Source organism: Motacilla alba, chromosome 13, assembly GCF_015832195.1.
Source record: "Motacilla alba alba isolate MOTALB_02 chromosome 13, Motacilla_alba_V1.0_pri, whole genome shotgun sequence".
In the NCBI taxonomy this organism is placed as follows: Eukaryota; Metazoa; Chordata; class Aves; order Passeriformes; family Motacillidae; genus Motacilla; species Motacilla alba.
The window spans coordinates 18,082,559-18,102,751 of NC_052028.1; the positions used below are offsets into that span (position 1 = coordinate 18,082,559).

General features: G+C 51.0%; 1 protein-coding gene across 2 annotated transcripts in view; it reads right to left on the bottom strand.

The window, feature by feature from the left end:
* Positions 1 to 38: 38 nt before the first annotated feature.
* DPYSL3 (dihydropyrimidinase like 3) overlaps positions 39 to 20,193 on the bottom strand; it is a 29,500-nt gene continuing 9,345 nt past the window's right edge. Inside the window, exons 2-14 of one of the 2 annotated variants that reach the window (XM_038150294.1) lie at positions 14,504 to 14,592; positions 12,041 to 12,225; positions 10,863 to 11,027; positions 10,591 to 10,652; positions 10,103 to 10,183; positions 8,975 to 9,043; positions 6,412 to 6,532; positions 5,582 to 5,738; positions 3,176 to 3,317; positions 2,657 to 2,827; positions 1,891 to 2,070; positions 1,196 to 1,358; positions 39 to 730 (exon numbers count right to left, since the gene is read on the bottom strand). In XM_038150294.1, the coding sequence (XP_038006222.1) occupies positions 642 to 730; positions 1,196 to 1,358; positions 1,891 to 2,070; positions 2,657 to 2,827; positions 3,176 to 3,317; positions 5,582 to 5,738; positions 6,412 to 6,532; positions 8,975 to 9,043; positions 10,103 to 10,183; positions 10,591 to 10,652; positions 10,863 to 11,027; positions 12,041 to 12,225; positions 14,504 to 14,592 (1,674 nt within the window). In that variant the 3' untranslated portion in view covers positions 39 to 641. The remainder of the gene's footprint in view (positions 731 to 1,195; positions 1,359 to 1,890; positions 2,071 to 2,656; positions 2,828 to 3,175; positions 3,318 to 5,581; positions 5,739 to 6,411; positions 6,533 to 8,974; positions 9,044 to 10,102; positions 10,184 to 10,590; positions 10,653 to 10,862; positions 11,028 to 12,040; positions 12,226 to 14,503; positions 14,593 to 20,193) is intronic. The other variant, XM_038150295.1, reaches the window with a different exon arrangement.

Genomic DNA, 20,193 nt, shown 5'->3' on the forward strand with positions numbered 1-20,193 from the left:
CAGGGGCCCGAGGAAAAGAGCCAACTGACAACACGAGCTGTTTGAAGGAACAACATTTTTTTTAATAAAGTGTACAAAGTAGTAAAACTCCTTACACAAGGTGCTGTGACAGCTGTTACAGAGATGATTCGAGCTCCCCCACAGGCCTCATGATGAAACGCCAGAGCATTGGGTGGAGATGAAGGAGATGAATGTGACAGACTCACCTCTCCCTACGAGCTCAGTGCACCTGCCCTCCCCATCTGACATCCTGCCTCTGGCCAGACCCTGCCCCCTCACCTGCCTGGCCGGGTCGTCCTGTGGGCCGTTCCCACTGTCCCACACCACGGCATCCCACACACGTTCAACACCAATAACAACGAACCGAGCAACCTGTCCGAGCAGCATGCATACAGAGAGGAAGAGCAAAACACAACCCAACCGAACCCACAACAGTAACAACAACAGAACTTTAAGGCTATGCAAAAACAAAATGAAGCAACATCTTTAAAGCTAGGTAGCAAGTAGCATTTGTGAAACATAAGGCTTGAGGCTTATTGATTCTTCAGAACAGGTTTATTTCTTTTCATTCTTCAACACCAATGTACCATTTTTCTTCCTTTGCTTGAACAGGGATTTTGTTTCCTCCTCAGCCGGGACATTTAGCTCAGGGAGGTGATGTTGGAGCGGCCTCCCGGGGGTGCGACGATGCGCTTGCTTGCTGAGCGCATGCCTTCATCAACCTGGGTGCCTGGGAAAGGATGAGAAAGTACAAAGGGAACAGGGAAAGTAAAGTTAAGAGCATCTTCTTCACAGGACTGAGCAGTCAGGCAGCTTGGGAGTCTTGTCAAGGCCCTCCAGAGGCTATCTACTGCAACCTGCTCCCTTCCCCAACTCCAGCAGCAAATCAGAGCCGCAGTGGCTTTAAAGTCTCTGCAGATGCTTTGTGAACAGACCCACACAGCAAGAACAGCATCGGATGCTGTGCTGGCCTCCACGGCCACCGTGGCCTCCAGGCAGTCTGCCTGGCTATTACTGCAAGGTGCAGCTCCAGCCATGTCCTTTAAGGGACACCCAGGATCTTGCCCTGCCATGATCCACTCTTGCGCTTACCTGGCCGCAGGCCACCTCTAACTGCCCCTTGCCCCAGGCCAGGGACAGGGACATATGGCCAGTGGCTCTGCCCCCTCCCAGCCCAGCCACAACATGTATTTACCTGACAGGCTGAATCCAGACTGGTGGAGATTCCTGACAGGCGGTGTCTGGCGTGTGGGGGACCCCCTAGTTGACCCCGCAGGGGTGCCTCCCTTGGGGGTGGTGGTCAGGTCAAACACGGGTCCATCATACAAGCCCCGGGGCACAGCGTGCACCTCTGCCATCTGTCACCAGAGAGAAGAGTACAATGACACTTCTCTGAGCCCAGGGAACATCAAGCTCCAGCCATCCACCAGCTCCTCAGTCCCCCTGCAGAAGGATGTCACGTTGCTGTGTACCGTAAGTCCCACAGCACTGAGGCCTGGCACAGCTCCACTGCCCTGTAAGGTGTGCAGAGCCAGTGCAAGAGGCTGTCACCCAGATGGGGTTTAAGCTGCACAAATCAGGGAGGAGAAGGCGATTTTGGCCAAACTGTTCATTTTAAAGTGTTTCCCTCCAGACTCCTGCTGCAGCAGGACAAGATGAAGAGAATTATCACTGCTAACCTTAAGGAGAATCTGTCTCCACCATGGCACATCACTAACACAAAGGGCTCCCTATCCAAGCCTCAGTTATTTTGTATATTCAAAATACACCAGCAATTTGCAGCACTGCTTACAGGGTCCAGCAAGAACAGTAAAGGAAAACCAACCAGTTAGTAAGGGCAATTTGGGCTACCAATAACCCAACTGTCTCCTGGCATCCCCCCCTCCTCACCTTCCTCCTGGCTTTGATGCGCTTGTAGACGTAGTCAGGGAAAGGGCTGCTGGGCAGGAATCGTCCGGTCCCCTGGGTCACATGCAGGTTGCCATCCTCCAGCATGATCTTCCCCTGGCATATGACAACCAGTGGGGCCCCACGGAGCTCCATCCCTTCAAAGATGTTGTATTCAGCCGCCTGCAGCAACCCCAGGATGATGGTCAGGAGGGACAAGAGCATTGCCTGCCCACTCAGGGTGGGTCAGTCCCCATACCTCACTGCTGGAGTCACCAATACAGGCAGAAGACACCTCTAAAGCCTTGCATGCTCAGAGGCCTCCTGTAGCTCACTAGCCCACCCACTAGTAAAAGCCCACCAGAGTTCCCAACATGAACCAGGACCTGCTGGTTTGAAGCTCAGTGTGAGGAAGAACTCCCAGAGCAGACAAAGGCAGGACCTAGGCTTGAGGTAAGGCACGAACAAAGCACTGTGGCAATGCCAGGAAAAATGTTTGTGCCTGGAAGAGGAACCAAGGTAAGGAGAAATGTGTGTCTTTCCACCTGCATAGGCCAGGGTCAGGAGAAGAATACTCAAGCAGGGTGAAAAAAGCTCCACGTGCTGAGGGCTCATGGATGGACATTCAACCCCTAGTCACAACAGGCACTGCCTAGAGCCTGGGCTCAGTCCCTCCTCCTCAGAGCCAAGCAGGACAGTACCAAGCTCCCTCTACAAAATGACTCACACGCCACCTTCCAGTGTTCACACAGATGAGCAGAGGACTTACAGACTGATGGGTTTTTGCTGTGATGATTTTTACTGCATCAGGATCCCATATAACCAGATCGCTGTCCGAGCCCACTGCTATTCTCCCTTTTCGTGGATACAGGTTGAAGATTTTGGCAGCATTAGTGCTTGTCACAGCCACAAACTGGTTTTCATCCATCTTTCCAGTGGCCTGCACACACACAAAGAGAACTAAGTCCATCTATGGGGAAAGGATGAGTAAGAGCCCTGGGAAGCACCATCCTCACCCCCACACAAGGTGCTGGCTGGCTGGGCCCAAGCTTCTGAGGCTGATCTTACTAGCTAGTGCCAGACAGATCAAGAAGTGGGGGCACAGTTACAGCTTCTGGATGTTCACCCCAAGCCTGTGACAACTACCTCTCCTGCTGCCCAGCTTGATTTGGCTCTCAAAGCCAGAGAAGGAACAAGCTGGGTGCCCAGCTCTACGGGGCAGTAGCATGGGTGTGTGACACGGCAACCACCTCCTCCCACTCTGCCACTTCCCTGGTTGTACTCTCACCACTGCCTTGTCCCAGATGACAGACATTCGTTCCTCGATGCCATTGGTTCCTTCTGGGATGGCTGTGAAGTTGTCTTTCCCAACGGCTTTCTGCGCGGTGCTGAAGGTACAGTGAGCGCTTCCCGACACCTGCAGATCACCGCTGAAGAGGGGTGGAACAAACCCACTGTCAGTCGTTTGCAGTCAGACGGCAACAGAGAAATGAGGGATGTGGGTTTCCTCTGGCCACAAGCAGCCCCCAGCTCAGCTTTTTTTTACTCTGCACCCTCATTTCCACAGTCCCTCAGCCTGAAGACTTCCACGTGACCCAGACCCTGGGGCAGCTGTGTCACATGGGGGCAAGAGACCTCTGCCATGCTGTGCCACCCACCTGAGCATGGACAGCATTCTGTACAAAACAAAAGTCAACAGCTCAGGTCCTAGGGAACAGCATGGTCTTTGTGTCAGGCCAGAAGATGTCCTTTCATACTGGACTCCATTTCTGGCAGTTTGTCAGGTCTTGCTTCTGCCACACAGGGAGGAAGAGGCCTCTCTGCTCCAGGACTGTCTCCCAGTCACAAGCCAGCCTTTGCATTATGCACTGCCAGCTCCTGCATGCTGAGGGCTAGCACAGTCCTCTCCCACTCCATCAAAGCCTCCTGCAGAGGGATGGAGGGAGTTCAGACTGCCCAGAAGCAGCTCTCTGCAGGAAACCCAGAAATGCTCCACTGAGGCCTCTTCACCCTCTGCCCAAAGGGGTACCTGGATGGATGAGATACCCTGACCCATCCTGCTCCTAGGAAAGAGGAAGAGCCAGCGAGCTGCCCACAGACAAGGCAGGGCGAGCAGCTGTCCATGGCTCCCTGGAAGTCACCCAGCTGCTGCCTGGTCCTCAGGTCACATTGGACAGGCAGCAATTGGAAAGTCATTGCTGCCAGGCAGAAGGAAACAGACCATGGCAGGCCAGCTCCCAGCACTGCCTGCATGAGGCAAGGGGCCTCAAGCACCTCAACAGTGCAGACAGTGACTCTCCTTGAGGCTGCAAATCTGCCCTAATCCACTGGTAATCTCCACCTTCCTCTGATCATTTCTGCCATATGTCTGATGAACTGTACAGACAGAGGCTCAGAATGACAACACAACATGCTTCCTGCTGGAGACAAACAAGCCATCCAGCCCAGCTGGAACCTCACAGTCTCTCCTCCTGCTGAAGCCTCACAGAAAACGGTATGGCAGAGGTGTCAGGACAGACACCTATGAGCTGCAGGGACCAAGAATTGCTTGTGTCTTCTTTGAGGTCTGGGCTACATTGGAAGTGGAAGGTAAGGAGTAGAAAACCAGTTCAGGAGCTGGGCTCACATTTCCTTGCCATTTGTTAAGACCCACACCATACATCCACTATGTGCTGAGGTATCTCTTGTTCATTGACAAATGAACACCTCATGCAAAATGCAGGGTGAGCTGCATACTCAGACTGCAAATGCACTGGCACTTCTCTTACACCTAGACACAGCATCTCCACTGTGGCACAACCCAGGTTTATCCTAACGTGCCCTGCTGGAGACACCTCTTAGTGACTCTTCATCCCTTGTTCATCTTGGTAGAGATGTTTCCAGCATTACCTCAAAGGACATTTCCATTTACAATCCCCTCAGTGTCAGCCATCCTCTGGCTAACAGACCAGGCAGCACACGCACAACTGATGTACAAACATGGGCTGAGAGTGGAGGCGGATGGACACACGGCACACAGACACGGCAGAAACATGCATGTCCTCAGCTGCTGTGCTGGCCTTGCCAGTGAAAGGATGGAGTGTAACTGTAAGAAGTTATTGCAAATTGCTGAAGTGCTTTTTTCGTTTGTCTTTGTTTCCAAAAAAATCTGTTCTTTACCCTCTTGCCTGCAGGATGAAAAGACAACCTGCCATCCCAGCCAGATGTGCAGGAGCTGCTCCTGAAGGCTCCTGCACTCTGCAGGCTCTGCTACTGCTCACCTGTATAGGTGTGTGAATATATCTGCTTTGTATTTGAGTGGGGTCCCACCAGCCTGTCTAACCTGTAACACTCTCCACGTTGGTGCAGCATCCCGCACCATCATGCAGCATCCCAATCCAAACATCCATTCCCACTTCTCCAGCTCGGTGAATCTTTCTGATGACAAGTCTGTTTTAGCTTGTCCTCATTTCTTTGTCTTCTTCAGGGCACTTAAAATGGTTCATGAGTACTGGTATTTTTCTCATTAGTGATGTTAAGCCTAATGTGTCCTCCCTCAATCTTGAGGACAAACCAACATGGCTTGGAGTTAGAGCCATTTCACTGCTCAGTTCATTACATACCTACACTGAAGTGGTTCAGGCCGGACTAACCTTCCTTCCCTATCCAGAGTCCTCTTTCTCCTAGCAGTACCCCCAGCAGAGCTGTCACTCACCTGGCCAGGAGGGAGTTAAGGTAGTCAGGAGTGGTTGGGTCTGGGCTCAGTGGCGGAGAGATCACAAATGCCGCAGCCTTTGCCCAGTTCTTGCTCCAGTAGTGTGTTCCATCAGTCCCCAGACTGGCCGTGATGGGCTCACCAAACACCACAATGCCTGGAGAAGGGTGCAGAAAGAACAGTGTTTCAGTGGAGCCTGGTGGCATTCTCTGCTCCACAGCACTACCTACAGCCTGCAATGTCCTGAGAATACCCAGAACCAGGCCATCACCATAGGGTCCTCCTACTCAAGGGCACAAATCCTCGTGCACCAGAATCCCCCCCACACCTCCTAGGACAGGGGCACAGAGCCCACTGAACAGAGCTGTGCACATGCCTGCACTTGTGGGGCACTTCTGTGCTCCAGCACCACTGACAAATAGAGCTCCCAGACACCTGAAAAGGCACCCAAGCACTTCCAAGGGGCGAGCATTTCAAAGGGAGGCCAGAGCTATACACAGCAGCTCAACGCACAGGCATTGAACAAGTATCCTCATTGAGCCCTTCACAGCTGCAGACAAACTGTGGTGTTTAAAACATTGCTCCTACCTGTGTCCCACATACTGATGTTATCTGTCAACAGGAGGTGGCTCCATGTGGCCTACTGCAGTGTCACCCTGCCCTTCACAAGTCAGGCTAAGCTAACTGCTCCCTAGCAGAAGGGGAAGCACCAGACGGCACTTGAAGCACAGTGCTGATCTTGGCAAAACAACCACAAGGACATGAGGACCACATAATCCAGCATCCTGGTGGCAGCAGCAGGGCTGAGTGTAGCACCAGCTGCCACTCACCTTTTTTCCGGGCTTGTGAGATGAGGTCAGCAGCACTTTTGCTCATCACTTTAGTCACGTAGAGAGGACAGTTGGTCTGGCTGGCAATAGTGATGGCCCGGAAGACAGCTTCTGCTTCCAGCTGTAAGACAGGATGGCACACAGCTGCAGAGGAGCACTGGCTGGGCAGGGATGAGCCCCTGTTACTCCCAACACACCACTGATTGCTGCAGACACCCTGTGCCCTCGCTTTTACCCTTGACTCCCCCAGGGCAGTTTCATCAGGGAGACCTGAGGGGGGAACTTTCCATCTCCCCAGGGCCTGGCCCAAAGGCAAGCTACAGCAACACAATGCCTGGCACAAGAGCACTACCTGAACCCTGCTCAGGGGCCAGCAGAGCTGCATCTGCTGTTTTTCCACTGCCTGGTTCCAGCTCTCACGACAGCCCAAGGAGCTCAGGGGCTGCTGCCCAGCCTGCCAGCACAGCTTGCTGGCTGCTGCCAGGCAGTGGAAAGGTCCACCCTTTCATAGCACTCCCCTGCTCCAGGCTGTCCTACGGCTGCAGCAGGTTTAACCAGATGTCCCCTGTCACCCCCATGGCAGGGTGCAGAGGGCTACACGCTGGCAGGCTGCTTGTATTTGAGGTCTGGCCATTCTGTAGTGCAGCTTCTGTTTGCCCCAGCCTGCTGACAGCTGCCCCATCTCACTGTCCTGCTGTTAGTGGAGGGTAGATTTCCACCAGGAGGGATATCTTTGGACCATTGCATCAGCCTGAGCTCAGCCCCAGAGTTCTCCAAGTGTTTGCTCCACAATTTGGCTTCAAGTGTCAGCTTGAGAAAGTTCAAAACAGAAGCCTTAAAAAGACACAATGATCCAGTCCCCAGGGCAATGCCTGGGACCATGCCAGCCGAAATGTCCCAGGGCAGAGAAGCAGAGCACCAGATCCAGACACACATGCATTTCTACTCCTCTTCAGGAGATCTATTTGCTGTACAGTGAAAGGAGGTTTTTCTCTTATTAAAGACTCTTTAAATAGAAATTTAATTGAGAAGTGATTTTTATCACCATACTTAGGGGCTGTAGTAGTTGATGGCGTTTAACATGTGAACAGGAGCAAACAACCATCACTGCATCCCCTCAGAGCAGGTTACCATCTGGGGCTGCATCATCCTGCCCTACCAAGTTACCACCATCACCTGACAGAAGAACATGCCTTTAACCCTCTCTGAGGTCCCTCCAGGACAGAGAAGACCCACGGAGCCACAGACTACTCTCCTAATGCTTTGCCATCTGCCTGCAGGCTTTATGCGGTAGCAGGGTCATTTGTGCTCCACCTAACATTTTCCAAGGAAGAGTATGTTCTGGAAGAAGGACACTGTTTATTTTCAAAGGCAATGAGATCTGGATTTGGCTGAATACATAATATCTACAGCCTTGCATTGTTCTCACTTGCCTTATACTTTAATGGCATTCAAGATCAAATACCTAACAATATTTTATTAGCTTTGGATGAGATCTGCACTGCTTATGGTAACAGGACAGTTCTCAAATCTGGGCACAACCACAGCTTCCCGTAATTGCACTTCAGCTTGCCAACTAGTGGCAACAGGTTAGTGTCATAAAAATAAGAGGGACTCTGAGCCACTGTGTTTGACACTGAGACTCTTCCCTGTACAGGAAAATGCTTTATACTCTGGTATTTGAAAGAGAGTAAGTACTGTTATTACACGAGGCCACTTATGTTGTTACTAGCCCAAATACAGCCAACTTCCTACACTTTTAATTTAAGCCAACTGGTTTTATTTCAGAAGGACCTGAAGCACAAATCTGTCCCTGTGCTTCCCTGCTCAACTTTGCTATTGTACCAAATTCCTATTGTTTTCTTCTTTCACATGCTGTGGGAAGTCAAAGCACCTCTCACAGCAGGGAATTATGTGAAGGGAAACTATCTAAAATTAGACTCAACTCATATTAATGGACCAAACAGAAAAATCCATACAAGCTAAAATTAGAAGTAATCTCATTAGTGTTCTGACAATGATTTGTAACCAGGGAATTCCCCTTCTCTTTCCCTCCCACTCCTTCAAACAATGGCTTCGTCCATCTGCCTCTGAAACACACTTTAGAGACTAAGCAGATATAAAGGAGGAAAAGGCTGGAATCTTTCAACACTTAGATGTGAACAGTGAATTCTAAAACTTGTCAGTAGATTCTTCTTAGGCTTCTCACACCTGTGGAGTCACCTATATAAGACAAATGCCTCCAAAGCAGCCTCAAAGACTGCTACAGCCATACAGACATTTTGGTCGATTGATTCCTCTCTGTGACACTCAGAACAAGGGCTTCTGTCTCTGCTGGGCAACTCAAGCACAACTAAGAAACGCCTGTCAAAAACACGCACCTTGCTCTTTTCCTGGGCTGCTGATGAAAAAGACAGCAGTGCCTGTAAAAATGGACACCCCTGGATGTACACACACTCTCCCCTGCCCTGATGCTTGCTTGGCCCCACTGAACACACTGAGCCCTACTGTGAGTGGGAAAACTCTTCAGTGAAGCAAGTCTGAGCTGTACTCTGCATCTTACCTCCTCAGGTCTGCTCAGCACGTGGCCTTCAGGGCCTGTTATTCCCATCTCCAACATCCTGGCTTGTTCCTAGGACATCAAAAGAACAGAGGGATATTACAGGACTGAAAACTATCAACCAAAAAAGCAGATCTCTTCTGTGTCAAGCCCTTCCCTCAGGACCATCAACACCCTATGTCCTGTGGGACCACCAGGCATGGTGAGAGGCTGCTGCAGCCTCAAGGGATTTGAAAGAGGAGGGAACATGGGGCAATGGGAGGGCAGGCACTGAGTTAAACCGCTTCAGTGAAACAAGAACAATGTGGCAACAAAACAGGGCTACAAAACTCCCAATCCTCTCCAGTTCCCATGTCTGTGAAGTGCTAATGTTGGGGCATTTTATGATTAGGCAGGTGCTAAAACAGAGATAAGCTCTGGCCAATACAATTCCTCTGACCACTCAGTTCTCATGTGAAGGAACCATCCAACTGTGCACTGCAGCTCTAAAAAGTCCAAACAAAAATTAATTCTCATAGTCTGAAAAGATGCTCAAAGAATGATCTCTTGGTTCATGCTCCTTCAACTCCCAAGAACAAGAGAGAGAAAAAAACAAATAGTTGTAGAGCTTAACTGAGCAATGCCTTCTGTGGCTTAAGGAGAATTGAAAACATCTAGACCTCCTGTCACCCAGCACCAATTACAACACAGCAGGCCAATACACATTACCCACCTGATCACCAAACCACATCCCTCAGAACATCTGCCTTGCAAATCCAGCTTCATTAGCTATCTGTTTGCTTACAGGAAGAAAATCTCTCTTGCCAAGGCAGTTCTCAATGGACTTTACCTCTCCTGGCTTGTTATGTGCAAGGCAAAGGTCTCTGCCTCTCCTCACTGAAGGCAGCTGCAGCAAACATATCGTATTTGATGGACACTTGCTTCCATTTAGGTAATTGCTAATGCACTATTTCAGATTCCCTTGTGCACAAGGTATTCACAACAAAAAAATCCTGCTAACTTTGATATTGCAGCTGAACAGCAAAGATATCACCTTGCACAAGATGTCCAGCTTCAGAGCCATTTTGCTAATGCCCCACACCAAATCTGCCTGATATAGATTTTCAGTTCTTGCACGCCAGAAGTAGTTACCTGTGCAATTATATCCCCGTTTTCTGCATGAACTTGAGCTATGGCACCCAGCTCTGCCAGGCAGCTGAAAATCTCATATAGCTAAAAGAGAGACAAGAAGAAATTATTACTGAGCAGGCTGCTCATGGCCCTGGCACCCCTCATGGCCCTTCCACCCACGGCCCTGGCAGCAGCAGGACCCAGTGCAGCCATGCCAGGCAGAGCTCTGGCTGTGCAGGGACCAACTCTCAGAAGGATGCAGTCACCAGCAGATGGTCTTGGTGATCACCACACTAGACCTGTGCCTCCAGCTGCAGCGCAGGAGCCCAGCCAGCCGACAGCACAGCCTGGAGCAGCCCTGCACAGGCAGCCAGGGTAGAGGTGAGGAGCAGCAAGGCCTGGCCAGGGGCAATAGGCACCAGCCTTATGAGCTGCCCCACGCCCACCATGGCTGTCACCCTGCACTGCTCCTTGAATCAACACAACCATGGCGGTGCAAGGGGTCTCACCTCAGTGTTGGACATCTGGTACAAATCCTTGTAGGCCATATACACCATGAAGGAGTTAACACCTGGGGCAGGGCAGAGAGGAGAGAGAGGTGAGCTGGGTAGGTTAGGCTGCCTGCTCTGGCCACCCTCCCCACCAGCCGCCCTGTGGGACACAGCTCCTGCTGGCAGCTGTGCAAAACCTTGCAGGCACCCAGCAGCACGGCCACCTCTTGCCATCCCTGGCCAGGGGACAGGGCTGGCCAAGGCCAGGCAGGGAGCCACAAGACACAAACCTTTCTCCTGGACCATGGCTTGCAGCTCCTGCCTGACGTGGTCGCTCCAGCGTGGGATGTCCACGTGCAGGGCATAGTCGCAGCAGGCCTTGCCATCAGCCCACTCCCGCCACCGCTCCAGCGCCTCGGCCAGGCTGGACTCCGGCTCTGGCACCACGTGATCCACTGCAGGGACACAGCAGAGCAAGGGCTGGGCCAGGGCTTCCTCCCCAGCCTGGCCATTCCACCGTGGCCTGGCAGCTCCACCACCCCAGGCTGGCCTCTTCAGCAGCTTCAGGGCAGTTCACCTTCACAACATGCCTTGGCTCCTCAAGCGCATTTATTGGCAGGGAAGTGCTCAGAGCCTTTGTTTAATGGCCTCTGGCATAGGATCAGGGGTTTTTACACTCAGCTTCTGCTGAGAAACTGTCTGAAAGCTGAAGAGGCTTGTCTTTCCCCGTCCCCATTCCCATCCCATTAGCACACAGCCTCCTGCCACACTGCAACACTAATGCACCTTTTATTGCACACCATGGAATCTCCACAGACCATTTCACAAAACATTTTTTTTTTGGCATAGAGGAAGGAAAAATGGTGGGGGGAGGACAAGGAACTCAGCCCTTTATTGGAAGGATCAACACTTGCTCCTGCATCCCAAGAAACCCTGCAGTGCACACAGCTGTAACCACTGCACAGAACAACACCTGGACCTCAAACCAGTGCACAGCCATAGCATCCTCCAGGAAAAGACCTCAGAATTCCCTTTCCTTTTTCATTAGCACTGTTTATTTTTGAGCAGTTTGGGATGCCAACACACTGCTCTGTTCCTCTGCTCAGAGCTATCTGAGTACCATGCTGCCCTACTGTTATTTAACAGAGAAGTTATGCCATTGCTCCTTTTTGAGGGCCCCAGAGGCAACAGTGGCTGCAGACAACCACTGCAGAACACAGGATCTCCAAGGCCAAGGGGTTCTATGCACATCTCCTGTCCTATCATTTCATCATTACTAAGGATCGAAAGATTCATCCCAATCCTTACTCCCTAGACTGCATTGACCGAGATCACAGAAAATATGAACACACTCTCATGGGCTTTGAAAACACAGAAGACTGAGAAAAGTACATAAAAAATAAAGAACTGGGTGATCTTGCAGGAATGCTGAGTGGTGTCATGCACAGGCCATGCCTACTGCACTTACTGATCATGGTGGTTCCACCAGCCAGAGCTGCTTTTGTTCCTTGGAAGAAATCATCCACAGAGGTCATTCCCTTGTATGGCATCTGCAGGCGAGTGTGGACATCAATTCCTCCAGGGATCACCATCTTCCCATTGGCTTCTATGGTTTTGACCCCTCCAGGAACAATCAGGTTGTCTCCGATCTGCCTGATAAGATCACACCAAGATACTCTTACAAAGGAAAACCTGCCACAACCTGACCTCTGAACAGCTCAGCCAGGGACTGCCAGGGCAGTTCCCTGCCAGCAGGAGCACCACACTCTGTCCTGCTCCCAGACCCAGGCTTGCCGCAGCAAAATCCCTCCACTCTGCAGCAACATACAGGATTGTCTGGCTTGCACTATGCTGTGCTTAGTCCAGGGGTGGCGGCCATCTGTCCAGCTGCTCTGCGGGTGACTTGGATGGCACCTGCTGCCTGGGACACACACTGGGTTGGGGTAGCTGGGGAGTATGGTCTGATGGTGATCTCTGCAGTGTGTGGTGAGAACCTGCTTAGGACACCTCATCCCACACAGGCTCACGAAACAGGCTGCGGCACGCACTTCCAGCACAGCAGCTCCAACTGCTCACCCAGGATGCACGCTCACAAAACCCGACACCAGCCCTGCTTCCAAGTGAGCTACACCCCTAATCTCTCCTGTCTCCCGTCCTTCTGCCCACCTTAAGTAAGGATCAAGTCTGAGCTTACTTACAGATAAAGATGATTTCCACTGTAATGCCACAGCTGCTAGACCAGCCCAGGGCTTACCAGGGACTTGCAATGCTGCCCACAGCACAAAGTTCCAAGAGTGAAGAGACTCCTGGGAGCTGGGAAACAGCTCAGCAAAGTGCCCAGCCTGACTGGCTGCAGCCTGCTGGGCTCATGGCATAACCTGCAAGCTCTGGGCTCACTGTCTTCCCAAGAACTGCATAGTTCCCCCTCTCACCTTGTCTCTTCTGTGACCCTGAAGGATAGCTTTGCTGTCAACAGGGCCACACTGTAGTGAAGGCAGCTAAAATCACAAGTACCTAAAAATGTCTTCTGAAAACAGGAAATCTAGAGAGTTCCAGCATAAATGCACTAGTAACCTAATACACAACTATAGTGCTCTGGACCCTGCCCTGTTCTAGCACAACTTGACGTATCCAGCCCTCCTGCAGGCCAAGTCACCAGAACCTCAGCATTCCCTTTTTCAGCCCGTTTCCTCAACCCCTTCATGTGTCTGTATGTTCAACTCGGCCTTCAAATCTCTTCCTTCAGACACCCTACTTTCATCAAGCCTTTCTCAGTGCTCCTTGATAAATCAAGATTAAAGGTAAGTTGATTTTAGCGGAAAACTTCTGATTTCCTTGGCACATTGGGAAGGTGAAAATGAGAAACAAATTCCATTTTTGCATTTCATTCAAGCTGAGTCACTTTGCAGTTCTTTTTCCCTAGTGTAACAAAAATTCTGTGGACAGAATTGCTCACTTTACTGTCCTCACAGCAATAAATCAGCAGCTCTTCCCACTGCTTTTATGGAGACAAATCCATCACCGAAGGTTTTTAATTGCTCACTGTATTCTTTGCAGAATTCACTGGTAAGAGCATTTAGCTCCCAAGGCAGTGAAATTCTGTGACCTCCAGGCTGTAGATGACACTCAGTGATTTGCCCAAGAATACTCAGAAAGCAACACCAGAAGCTGGCTCTGATCCCTGCCTGTGTACAAGCACTTGTCGATCACAAATAGTCTTGACCACCAGATACAAATACAATCACACTTCTTGAAGTATTTATCTGCTGCTGGATATTTAACATATACCACCCTGGGAAGGCTGGATGTATAACTACTACCATAGAGCAAGCAATGCCTTTTCAAATCTCAATGCTATAAACTATCATGGTTCTTTCACTTCACCCAGTGTGGAGCTGGCCCCAGCACAATACCTTTGCCAAGTTTGAATGGCAGCCTTTAAACTATTGAGCTATTCCTGCAGCTCTGAGACATACACAGAGAAGCTGGGCGAACCCAGAGGTTTCCCTGCAATTCCTGGAAATCTCAAGGATGCAGGTGACTTGCAGCACTGCACTATCCTTGTAAGTGATAACAAACAGGATGCTGTGTGGGGTCACTCATGCTAATACAGTTAACACAGGGCAAAAGAGAAGTCAAACATAAATCTTGTTCCTGGTGCAATTAGACACAACTTTGCTGTACAATGGACGCAGTACCACAATCCCACAAGCCTGACTACAATTCAGTCACTGGAGTTCCTCTGAAAACACATGAGACAATCACATATGTGCTTACACACACTGCAGAGAGTTGAGCCTCTGAATTGAGAGGGTTATCAAGTTTTACTGCTTGGCAAGCTGGGCCCAGACCACATCCACAAAAAGCCAATAACCACCCAACCTGAAGCTGGTTTAAGAGGAGATGAAGATAACAGAAATCCAATACTTACTTTATGAGGCCATCCTCCATGTAAATGTCAGCATAGAATGACTGGTCATCATTGACTATTCGCCCTCCTTTAATAAGGAGACGATCACTCTGAAAAGGGAAGAGTACAGCAGCTGTCAGTAGCACATAACACACATGCTTCGTTCACTTTTGACTGAGAGGGTGGTTAGACACTGGAACAGGTTGCCCAGGGAGGTTATGGATGCCCCAATGCTGGTGGTATTCAAAGCCGGGTAGGTTAAGTCCTTGAGCAAACTGATCTAGTGGGAAGTGTCCCACTACAGGGAGTTGGGACTACATGATCTTTTAAGGTTCATTCCAGCCCCTTAATATATTGTGATTTTATGATTCTCAGCACTCTGTACAGGTGCTCTCCCACTGCTCACCTCAACCACCGATGCTGCAGAAAGGTCACTGGACGTGTGTCAACACTCCAAACAACAGTACAAGAGCAAGGACTAAAAATGTCATACTCCTAAAGCTGTTTCTAAGTGGGAGCGGGGACTGCCAGAAACACCATCGAGGGAGACTGAGCACAAGGGAGAGTCACTGGGGACACAGCAAATATGCTTCCATAAAATATAGAGAGAAGTCAAAAGCTGCCTACGCCGGGACATTATGCACACAACTTGGCAGGCAGCATGAGCCAAACACCAGCATTTAGAGCAAGTTTGTACTAAGGGCACGTCTCTAATGATACCATGTAAAGTAAGTTGCATTAAAGAAGACAAGTTACTCTCTCCTCTGTTACCACCTTGCAAAAGCCACCAACAGGACAGGCAACCAGCTTTAATCTGTCACTCTCCTGCTGTGCTTAGGGTAATGCTTCTGAGGCATTACACAGGTCCATACAAAAACCAGGAGGCACTGGACTGCACTCCAGTCTCATGATTTACCACCTCTTCTGTTCTCCTTTCTATTGACCAAAATGGCCAGCAGCCTTCTCCAAAGGACCACAGCCAGACATCAGAGAACACCCCAACCAGAAATGTCCTTATGCTCTTCCTGCATTCACACTTTTGGACCAGACAACGCAGCATACACTGATGGGAGAGGATGGGCACTGTCCTGTGGGGAACAGACCCTGTCCAGAGGAACTGGGATGGCTGAGGTCCTGCTCTTCTACCTACCTCTACCTGCACAAGTCTGCATGAGCAGCTGCAGGCAGTACAAGGGCAAACCACCTGATCTCACATATGCCTGCCATGGATTCAGGTGACATAGGCTGACTGCTGTGCCAGAGAACATGCTGTCTACCTGACTGCTTAAAACACCTCCAACAACTCTTCAGCTCTTGATCACACCTTACATTCCTCTCTGTTACCCCTGCTGCCCACAGCCCAGGTTCTGGCATGTAAATACACTCCCTTTCCACAGTCTGAGCATGGACAAGGGCCGACCAGAGCCTCCAGCAGGGCTCACATGCCAGCGTCACCCTGTGACGCTCCGGCATGGTTAATTGCTCTGCAGGGAAATGGGTCTACTCTCCACCCGCCACCCTCGGGGCCATTTCTGAAGTATCGCCACCATGGTGGGAATTTGCAGCTTCCTTTCTGTCAACAGAAGGATGCAAAGAATTCTCCTGCAGCCCGGCAGCAGCCGAAGCCCAGAGCCCCGCGTGCGTTTTTACAGCAATCTCATCCGCACGCAGCGGAGACAAAGGAACTGGGTGGGGAAAGGAGGGGAATGCCGGCGCGCTCAGCCCGCCGCCGCCCGGCGTGCGGGAACAACCGCGGGCTCCCCGCGCCGCCCCGGCGGGGCTGCCCCACGGCCCGGCACACGGCTGGCACCCCCGGCAAGGGGATTTACCCTCCCCGGCAAGGGGATTTACCCTCCCCGGCAAGGGGATTTACCCTCCCCGCCCAGCACAGCCCATAGGGAGCCTCTCCTGCCACCAGGAAAAGAGCTCAGCTGAGCTGCTCCCGGTTCTCCTGCCATCACCGTCCTCTCCAAAAAGCAGACCCGTGGTCAGCCCCGCTTCTTCCCTGACAAGCTAACACATCGGGCAGAGGTGTGCCCAAACTGTGCTAAGGGAGGCCTGGAAGCAAGGGCACGTCACAGCCCCCAGGCACAGCTCCTTCGACATCCTGCACTCCATGAGCACACAGAGATCCTGACCTTGACCAGCGACCTGGGGACCACAGCCCCCTCTCACGAGCAGCTGAGGCACAAGGACAGCTGGCGTGCACTGGCTTGGCAGTCCCAGGTGCTTGGGCCAGAGCACAGCTGTGCTACGCCTCTCCCCATGGGGCACTTGCTGGGCGATGCTCAGCTTTGGGGCTGACGGCCCTGAGCACAGACATGATAACAAAAAAAATCTCCCTGCCCAGATCCACTAACAGCCCTCCATTTGTTTTCTCTTGCCCTCTCCAACTTGCTTTCTCAAATTCAAGGAGCTGGTTCTCACCAGAGTGCGGGAGCATTGGCAAATACTGATGCTGGCCTGCCCTTCCCTGCACACGAGACCAGAGAAAGCCAAGGGAGTCAGGCAGAGCGGCACAGGTGCAGGAGACTGTCACGTTGACAATTACTGAATAAAGTGTTAATATGAGCTCAAGAAATATGCCTGCTCCACGCTCACAAGAGGTCACTCTGTGGTAGATGTGAAGGGCTGCTCAGTGCTAACTCTGTCAGTACACAAAATTGAGAGATCCACAGTCGCTGAAGCACAAACAAGGGATCCATTCAGGAGATCAGGCACTGCTAGAACCCACCATGCCCCCCCGACAGTGAAGGGACTGCACCAGCACCCACCACTGACTGCAAGGAAAAAAATGCAACTGAGTTGAATAAGGAAAATCCAAATGACACGCCCACAGGCTCTGGCATCGTCCAGGAGTGCACCCAGGTGTCAAGAAGCAGGGAAAGAAGAAAGGAAGAGAATGAAGCAGTTATCAGGAAATGAGTCTGACTTAATAGCCAGGCTTCTTCAGTGCATGCTACCAGAGCAGCCCCAGACCACAACAAATGCACTGTTCCCATATCAGGGCTCACTGTGCCTCTGTACACCCGCCACAGCTCTTGCCAGCCAGTGTCAGGCTGTGTCACCAGCCTCTGAGCAGAGGGAAAAGCCCTCCTGCAGCAGGAGCCATGGGGGCATGGCCAGGCAGGGAGCAGCCAGCGCCCGAGCCCCGGCCAGGGCCCAGCAGAGCCTTTGGGCAAAGGGCACCAAAGCAGCAGCGAGTGCGAGACGCTGCGCTGGCCGCGGCTGCACGCGGCTCTGCCCGACCACCGGCACTGACCTGTGCTGACCACTGACCTCCACTGCTGACTGTGCCTCCAAAGCAGCCAGTGACAGCCCATCTGCCAGCGGTGTGGTGCCTTCTGTGAGAATACATTCCCTGCAGGCACAAGAGATGCCTACGAGGCCACGCCTGGAGCTTTCCCTCCAGCACAGCTCTGCCAAAACCTGCCGGATTCACCACCAGCCCTCAACACCTCTCCATGCTGGTAAGCCTTTATGCAGAAGTATCCCTGTCTCTCTCTGTCTGTTTGCATTTGGGATCAAGCTTTCAAATCCATTACCCACTCCCTCATGCCCACACTCTGCTCCTGATGCCCTTAAGCATCATCTGGTCATGTTGAGATCCCAAAGTATCAGGTGGTCTTCAGAGTGATGCTGCAGAAAGAAAGGCAGGCCACACTTCCATAAGGCTGCTGAATCCAGCCAAGAACAGTGCCCACCTCATTTACAAAGCACAAGGGCATAATTAGGGGAGCACAGAAGCAGGTGTATGGCTTTACTGCTTTTTCCCTTGTAAAAGCAGAGACACTAATTGCAGAGGTGTTTCATCAGAAGCTTATGTTTCCTCCTTACTAAAGCACCACACAACAGCATGGAAGAACCCCTGGCTAGTGTCATAGGGAGAGATAGCTGCCAGCTACACTGTGATTCCCTACGGTTTGTGGCTTAGAAATTACATACTGATAGCTACCAGTCCAGTCAGTAACTGAGGCCTTCTTCCCCATGTGTACATGATAGAACATACTGGTCAACACCATACAGACCTCCTTGTTTACAGAGGTGGCAGAGACATCACAGAGATGATGTTTGTGGGCTCCAGCAGGAGAACTGAAGTGGGCATGGCTCACACCAAGAAAAAACATGGGATCTCCAGTCTACCTGGCCTAGGAAAGGATGTTATGACAAAAGCACAAAGACTGAGTAATTTTGATTCAACCAACAGTTCTGTTAACAGGTATTTTGTAAAATCAAGACAAGATTTTAGTCTTCCACCTCTCTTCCTGCAAAAAAAAAAACAAACATACTGCAAGAAAGGAAATACTTGGATTACCTTTCCAAACAGCCAAAGAAAAGAAATCAATAAAAAGTCTCTCAACAGACACACAAGATCTGAAATTGCTATTCTCCTGAGCTGGGCACCCTAGAATCAGCACACAAGTGAAAAGTAATATGATGCTTAGTGGTCTCTGATGCATGGTGCATAACACGAGACAGTGACGAGCAACACATGTATACCAAGCTGATGGAGCCATCACTGAGAAAGCCAGAGCTTTGGCTGACCTGACCTCCCCTCCCCATGTTTCCTCCACAGCACAACTGACAGACACGCCTGTACTTCCCAGCCTTCCATCAATGACTACAGTCTTGCCTGTCACGCTGTCACATACAGCTTTTGACCAGGCTTTTACAAGTCATGTTAGGAATCATTTGCACAGAAATTTATCTCGCACTAACACATGCACCACTCACTCGTGCTCCTGGCCTCTTCACTAAAATGGCTGTCCTGGAAAAGATGAGAAACTGCTGCAAACAGATACAATAGGCAAACTCTGATTTTTCAGATGTTACTGGCAGAAACCGACTACAAATACTGACTACAGCACTGATGAGTACAAGAGGAACCAGGAGGGATTATTTCTGCATCTCCAGAAACACACTAGGCAGTTGAAACAATAGCTGTTGGGAAGTACAAACACCCAGTTTTCCAATACATCCTTTAATGAAAGCCCAACCTGCCCATTGCTTGGGTGACAGAAGTGCAGCATTTTCAGCTTCAGCAAAAAAAGCAAAGGATTTAATAGGGATAAATCAAGCAGCTTGGAAGATTTTATTACCACAGAGGGGAAAGCTGCCATTGGATCCCAGAGGAGCAGGCACAAGCCCTGCATATTGATAAAGCGTATCATAAAGAAAAAGCCCCACAGAACGGGAGAAATCCCACCTGCAGCAGCAGTTGGGGTGTCTCCATTGTGGCCTAAGAATACAGAAAAGACAGTATGTGTAAAGCCATAATATTGCTTGTGAAAGCATCTGAATCTAGGCTGACAAAGGAATTTCTCTTTACAGTGGTCAAGATCTTAATGCTTCTTTGAGAGCATTTTGTTCACATTTGTAAAAAGAATAATGGAAATCAAGTGCTTTGCTTTTCTTTCTTCTTCAGAGGGCCAGAACAGTCCTCCATAGAAAAACCAGGAGCTACAATGAAGCCAGCGAAAAGCCAACAAGATGAAAGACCGGACTGCCTTCCCAGGAGCAAGCCCTCGGCGGCCTCCGCAGGGCGAGCCGTGGAGCAGAGCTGCCAGGCAGAGATCAGAGCAGGAGAGCCCCAGAGGGAGCGCCACGGCAGAGTACCGAAGACCAGGGGCTCCCGCAGCCGCCGCCTGTCGCGGGCGGGCCGGGCCAGGCGGGTCCCGGAGCGCTGCAGCGGCACCACCGCACCTGATACG